The 7,791-nt window shown below is 43.3% G+C and overlaps 1 protein-coding gene across 1 annotated transcript in view; it reads left to right on the forward strand.

Annotated features, from left to right (window-relative positions):
- The window catches only part of LOC149975154 (uncharacterized), a 53,411-nt gene extending 47,598 nt beyond the window's left edge, over positions 1-5,813 (forward strand). The window contains exons 3-4 of the mRNA XM_090209690.1: positions 5,366-5,418; positions 5,710-5,813. Coding sequence (XP_090065816.1) covers positions 5,366-5,418; positions 5,710-5,813 — 157 coding nt within the window. The remainder of the gene's footprint in view (positions 1-5,365; positions 5,419-5,709) is intronic.
- Positions 5,814-7,791: the final 1,978 nt, after the last annotated feature.

A 7,791-nucleotide genomic window follows, 5' to 3' on the forward strand; every position in this document is an offset into this window, starting at 1 on the left:
CTGCTCAGGAAGGAGACGTATTCTGTCTTCTAGAGATGAACGTACTTTGGTGCGAAAAGTGCAAATCAATCCCAGAACAACAGCAAAGGACCTTGCTGGAGGAAACAGGTACAAAAGTATCTATATCCACGGTAAAAACGAGTCCTATATCGACGTAACCAAAAGGCCGCTCAGCAAGGAAGAAGCCACTGCTTCAAAACTGTCATAAAAAAGTCAGACTACGGTTTGCAACTGCACATGGGGACGAAGATGGTACTTCATACAACCATGAAGCACAGGGTTGGCAACATCATGTTGTGGGGGTGATTTGCTGCAGGAGGGTCTGGTGCACTTCACAAAATAGATGGCTTCATGAGGCAGGAAAATTATGTGGATATATTGAAGCAACATCTCAAGACATCAGTCGGAAGTTAAAGCTTGGTCGCAAATGGGTCTTCCAAATGGACAATGAGCCCAAGCATACTTCCAAAATTGTGGCAAAATGGCTTAAGGACAACAAAGTCAAGGTATTGGAGTGGCCACCACAAAGCCGTGACCTCAATCGTATAGAACATTTGTGGGCAGAACTGAAAAAGCTTGTGCGAGAAAGGAGGCCTACAAACCTGATTCAGTTACGCCACCTCTGTCAGGAGGAATGGGCCAAAATTCACCCAACTTATTGTGGGAAGCTTGTGCAAGGCTACCCAAAATGTTTGACCCAAGTTAAACAATTTAAAGGCAATGCTACCAAATATTAATTGATTGTATGTAAACTTCTGACCCACTGGGAATGTGATGAAAGAAATAAAAGCGGAAATAAATAATGTTCTCTATTATTATTCTGATATTTCACATTCTTAAAATAAAGTGGCGATCCTAACTGACCTAAAACAGATAATTTCTACTAGGATTAAATGTCAGGAATTGTGAAAAACTGAGTTTAAATGTATTTGGCTAAGGTGTATGTAAACTTCTGACTTCAACTGTATATATTTCCTTAGCGTTCTCATATCTCCTCAAAATCTTGTTTCTTTTTATTCATTTTTTACTGTCTTTTTTGCCATTTATAAATGTGTTATTCAATACATTCCTCTAGGCTATAGTAGTAAAGGCCAAATTCAATATTTTATCAAACATTTATTTTTCTAAAATTCTAAATTGTAGTATGAACATCATAAAACTATTCCATATGTCAGCTTAGACCCCCCTTATGCAGGATCCTTTCCCACAAACACTACTATGATATAGGGCAACCTTTCTTAAAGTACGGGTCGCGACCCACTTCTGTTAACGGTGGGTCGCTACATGTCCGAGTAAATGTATAATTATTTAATTCATTACAAAAATTTATTTGGCCAAGTGCATCTGCGCTCTCTGTTCAGACCGTTCTCTACTCAGCAGCGGTCTCTGCTCAGTTTGGAAGCTGCGCGAGTGGGTCGAGGGAGTTGCCCGTGTGCTTTGTGGTTTACCTGATATTTTTTCGGCAGTTTCCTTGAAGGTCACTCCACGACACACACGATGCAGCGCAGTCGTTCAGCAGAAAATTATGCACTGTCAGCCACTGACTTGTCATTCCCACTCATTCCCACTCACCGCTGTCATCAAATGGACTCATACTAGCCACAAGTTCTGACTGAGCTCAATTGTCATGAAACGCATATACAGCGATGAGTTTCCCTCTCTTTCATACAAACTTATAACGAGGCGCGTTGTATTACCAAATCATTTCCGGTCACAACTTGCAGACTTGTTTACGTGTTCCTGTGCGTTTTGTTGTCAACCTTACCTTGCTACCTGACAACTTTACGGTTTTTACTTTTTTTTATTTTTTGTTTTTTCCCCTCACTCAACTTTTTTTCATTAAACTTTTTCACTCCAGACACTTTATCTGGACGTGGTTCGTCAGGACCTCCAACAGCCGAAGCTAAGTAGTAACATTAACATGATGCCTTCTAATTGCAGTCACTGTATATACAGGAAAACGATGCTACAAGCCCAGCTTCAGACGCAAGCGTTAGGCAAGGGTAATTTCAGTGTAGGAAAGGATGAAACAGCGTCTGCGCCACCAGTAAATACAGATAGTAGTATAAATCCCCTTGCACGGTCCCTGCAACCGGACAACTTTCTCATGGCTTCTGGAGGGAAATGCTGTAGGAATGCTCAACCTGTGTCGCTCATTCAGCCGACAGAAACTTTCAACCGGTTTTCCCCATTAAGCAGCGAGTCAGAGTCAGAGGCAGAGCCTTCTCTTGTCTCTACTCCTCCCGCTACGGTGTCTGAGATGCCGAAGCTTCCCACCATTAGCTCTGACAAATTGAAAACCCTAGTCATTGGCGACTCCATTACATGCAGTATTAGACTTTTGAAATAATCATCCAGCGATCATACACTGTTTACCAGCGGGCAGGGCTACCGACGATAAGGCTAATCTGAAGATGGTGCTGGCTAAAGCTAAAACTGGTGAGTGTAGAGAGTATAGAAATATTGTTATCCACGTCGGCACCAACGATGTCAGGATGAAACAGTCAGAGGTCACCAAGCGCAACATAGCTTCAGCGTGTAAATCAGCTAGAAAGATGTGTCGGCATCGAGTAATTGTCTCTGGCCCCCTCCCAGTTAGGGGGAGTGATGAGCTCTACAGCAGAGTCTCACAACTCAATTGCTGGTTGAAAACTGTTTTCTGCCCCTCTCAAAAGATAGAATTTGTAGATAATTGGCCCTCTTTCTGGGACTCACCCACAAACAGGACCAAGCCTGGCCTGCTGAGGAGTGACGGACTCCATCCTAGCTGGAGGGGTGCTCTCATCTTATCTACCAACATAGACAGGGCTCTAACTCCACAATGAAATAGGGTGCAGGCCAGGTAGCAGGCTGTTAGCCAGCCTTCCAGCTTAGTGGAGTCTGCCACTAGCACAGTCAGTGTAGTCAGCTCAGCTATCCCCACTGAGACCGTGTCTGTGTTCGCCTTAGCAATCTCACTAGGATAAAGACCTCCTCCATTCCTGTCAATATTTATTGAAAGAGATTGTGATACCTCACATCTCAAAATAGGGCTACTTAATGTTAGATCCCTCACTTCAAAGGCAGTTACTGTCAATGAACTTATCACTGATAATAATCTTGATGTGATTGGCCGGCTGAAACATGGCTTAAGCCTGATGAATTTACTGTGTTAAATGAGGCTTCACCTCCTGGTTACACTAGTGACCATATCCCCCGTGCATCCCGCAAAGTCGGAGGTGTTGCTAACATTTACGATAGCCAAATTTAAATTTACACACAAAAAAAAATGTTTTCGTCTGTCGAGCTTCTAGTCATGAAATCTAGGCAGCCTACTCAATCACTTTTCATAGCTACTGTTTTACAAGCCTCCTGGGCCATATATAGCGTTTTTCATGGAGTTCCCTGAATTCCTATCGGACCTTGTAGTCATAACAGATAATATTCTAATCTTTGGTGACTTTAATATTCACATGGAAAAGTCCACAGACCCACTCCAAAAGGCTTTCGGAGCCATCATTGACTCAGTGGGTTTTGTCCAACATGTCTCTGGACCCACTCACTATCACAGTCATACTCAGGACCTAGTTTTGTCCCATGGAATAAATGTTGTGGATCTTAATGTTTTTCCTCATAATCGGACCACCATTTTACTACGTTTGCAATCGCAACAAATAATCTGCTCAGACCCCAACCAAGGAGCATCAAAAGTCGTGCTATACATTCTCAGAGAACACAACGATTCCTTGATGCCCTTCCAGACTCCCAATACCTACCCAAGGTCGTCAGAGGACAAAAATCAGTTAACCACTTAACCTTGTGCAATACCCTAGATGCAGTTGCACCCCTAAAAACTAAAAACATTTGTCACAAGAAACTAGCTCCCTGGTATAGAGAAAATACCCGAGCTCTGAAGTAAGCTTCCAAAAAATTGGAACGGAAATGCCACCACACCAAACTGGAAGTCTTCCGACTAGCTTGGAAAGACAGTACCGTGCAGTACCGAAGAGCCCTCACTGCTGCTCGATCATCCTATTTTTCCAACTTAATTGAGGAAAATAAGAACAATCCGAAATTTATTTTTGATACTGTCGCAAAGCTAAAAAAAAAAAAAGCATTCCCCAAGTGAGGATGTCTTTCACTTTAGCAGTAATAAATTCATGAACTTCTTTGAGGAAAAGATCATGATCATTAGAAAGCAAATTACAAACTCCTCTTTAAATCTGCGTATTCCTCCAAAGCTCAGTTGTCCTGAGTCTGCACAACTCTGCCAGGACCTAGGATCAAGAGAGACACTCAAGTGTTTTAGTACTACACACTGTATCTCTTGACACAATGATGAAAATAATCATGGTCTCTAAACCTTCAAGCTGCATACTGGACCATATTCCAACTAAACTACTGAAAGAGATGCTTCCTGTGCTTGGCCCTCCTAAGTTGAACATAATAAACGGCTCTCTATCCACCGGATGTATACCAAACTCACTAAAAGTGGCAGTAATAAAGCCTCTCTTGAAAAAGCTGTTGCGCAGCAACTCACTGCCTTCCTGAAGACAAACAATGTATATGAAATGCTTCAGTCTGGTTTTACACCCCATCATAGCAGAGACTGCACTTGTGAAGGTGGTAAATGACCTTTTAATGGCGTCAGACCGAGGCTCTGCATCTGGCCCCGTGCTCCTAGTGCTGCTTTTGATAGTGCTACTTTTGATACTTTCCGGCTACCCAGATAAAGCACTAAATAAACTTCAGTTAGTGCTAAATACGGCTGCTAGAATCCTGACTAGAACCAAAAAATGTGAACATATTACTCCAGTGCTAGCCTCCCTACACTGGCTTCCTGTTAAGGCAAGGGCTGATTTCAAGGTTTTACTGCTAACCTACAAAGCATTACATGGGCTTGCTCCTACCTATCTTTCCGATTTGGTCCTGCCGTACATACCTACACGTACACTTCGATCACAAGACACAGGCCTCATATTTGTCCCTAGAATTTCTAAGCAAACAGCTGGAGGCAGGGCTTGCTCCTATAGAGCTCCATTTTTATGGAATGGTATGCCTACCCATGTGAGAGAGACGCAGACTTGGTCTCAACCTTTAAGTCTTTACTGAAGACTAATCTCTTCAGTGGGTCACATGATTGAGTGTAGTCTGGCCCAGGAGTGTGAAGGTGAACGGAAAGGCTCTGGAGCAACGAACCGCCCTTGCTGTCTCTGCCTTGCCGGTTGCCCCCTCTCCACTGGGATTCTCTGCCTCTAACCCTATTACAGGGGCTGAGTCACTGGCTTACTGGTGATCTTTCATGCCGTCCCTAGGAGGGGTGCGTCACTTGAGTCGGTTGAGTCACTAACGTGTTCTTTCTGTCTGGGTTGGCGCCCCCCCTTAGGTTGTGCCGTGGCGGAGATCTTTGTGGGCTATACTCAGCCTTGTCTCCGGATGGTAAGTTGGTGGTTGAAGATATCCCTCTAGTGGTGTGGGGGCTGTGCTTTGGCAAAGTGGGTGGGGTTATATCCTTCCTGTTTGGCCCTGTCCGGGGGTATCATCGGATGGGGCCACAGTGTCTCCTGACCCCTCCTGTCTCTGCCTCCAGTATTTATGCTGCAGTAGTTTATGTGTCGGGGGGCTAGGGTCAGTTTGGTATATCTGGAGTACTTCTCCTGTCTTATCCGGTGCCCTGTGTGAATGTAAGTATGATCTCTCTAATTCTCTCTTTCTTTCTCTTTCTCGGAGACCTGAGCCCTAGGACCATGTCTCTGGACTACCTGACTCCCAGTCCACCTGGCCATGCTGCTGCTCCAGTTTCAACTGTTCCGCCTGCGGATATGGAACCCTGACCTGTTCACCGGACGTGCTACCTGTCCCAGACCTGCTGTTTTCAACTCTCTAGAGACAGCAAGAGCGGTAGAGATACTCTTAATGATCGGCTATGAAAAGCCAACTGACATTTACTCCTGAGGTGCTGACTTGCTGCACCCTCGACAACTACTGTGATTATTATTATTTGACCATGCTGGTAATTTATGAACATTTGAACATCTTGGCCATGTTCTGTTATAATCTCCACCTGGCACAGCCAGAAGAGGACTGGCCACGCCTCATAGCCTGGTTCCTCTCTAGGTTTTTTCCTAGGTTTTGGCCTTTATAAGGAGTTTTTCCTTGCCACCGTGCTTCTACACCGGCATTGCTTACTGTTTGGAGTTTTAGGCTGGGTTTCTGTACAGCACTTTGAGATATCAGCTGATGTAGGAAGGGCTATATAAATACATTTTATTTGATTTGAAATATAATGAACACACTATGTTTAGTGTGGGGAAGTGCTTAGTCGTGCTTCAACAGTGGAAAAGTCAGTCAGCTAGCAAGGCATTGTTGTCATTTTATAACAGGTGATGATCAGCAGAAATAAAGGAGTACTAACTAACTCTCACAGTAGTAGATGTGAGTTTCTCTTTCAAACAATCCCCTGGCCTTGTACACAGCTAATAGCTAACATTAGCCAAAGCAAGCTAGCTACTGATAGTGCCACCCTAAGTAACAGTACAGATGAAGATGAAAAAGGATCAGGCCTACTGTACATCTTACTGTAGAAATTATTGTTGAAAACTAGTCTAGGTTGGAACTGTTGCCATTAAAATACAAGTAATAATTGTATTCTTAACTGGAATAAACTGATTGACGCAAGATGCTTTTTGAAGCAAACACACTCACACAGTTCTGGGTTGGTCATCTACAACAGGAAGTGGTCTCCTGCCTGACTGAGTTAGCAGTAGATGTTCTGATCAGTTTATTCCAGTTCAGAATAAAAATGATTTATTGTATTTTAACAGCAACAGTTCCAACCTAGACAGATACGTAAGAGTGTTTTTAATGGGGGAAAATAAACAGATATTTAATTTCATTGTTATTTGTTTTTATCTATATTTAATTTGTTTTAGGCATAAGGTCAATGAAATGTACCGATATTTATGTTTAGTTGCGTATTTTCCTAAGCTTGGGTCTCAGGAAAACACAGAATTTCTCATTTGGGTCCCAGGCTGAAAAAGTTTAAGAACCCCTGATATAGGGTCCAAACCCATCAAAACCAGTACAATGCACAGTCCAGTCACATGAAAGCCAGTACTATGCAGGATTCTAACCCACTGAAACTCTAGTACATGACCAACTGAACCTTCAGTACATAGGGTCCTAACCCACTTCTCTCTGTGCTGAAATGGTTACGGCGATATTGCAGATAACAGTCACCAGAAAGCCCCCAGACAGTCACTTAGAGCCATCAGTGATCTGACAGTCTGGACAAGTACAGCTCCATTAATCTCTTCATTTCTTTTCTCCTCTCCAATCACAGCGTTTCCTCTTCCTCAATCCCCTCATTCATTACCATTCTGTTGTTCCAAGACTTTGCCTTGGATCAATGTGCTATTTACTTCCTAATGAAAGGCTGCAGTGGCCCCAAATGAAGATGGAGAAGTACTGCACGAATTGACACGCGTTCCTTTCATCGGTGTTATTCGGGAACATAACTGATATTTATCTGTCTAATTGTCTCACTGGCAATGCAAAGCGAACGTATCTTTTGGGCTGTTTCTTCGCCGTGGCGTAATGTGTGGACAGACAGGCTATTAACAATACATAGAGAGTAAATACATCTGTTTGATGATCCATGTCCTTATTTCCATATAATAAGCTCCTCTCTGCACCTCACTGCCCATAAATCCATGAATTAGAATGAGTAATGATGATTAGAGAAGAGAGATGGCATGCCTCGGCCTAATCAGACATCCTGAGGTCGTAGCATGTTGGCTGGTTGGCTCGAGT

This window comes from Oncorhynchus mykiss, chromosome 19, assembly GCF_057628025.1.
Source record: "Oncorhynchus mykiss isolate SJ-2025 chromosome 19, ASM5762802v1, whole genome shotgun sequence".
Classification (NCBI taxonomy): domain Eukaryota; kingdom Metazoa; phylum Chordata; class Actinopteri; order Salmoniformes; family Salmonidae; genus Oncorhynchus; species Oncorhynchus mykiss.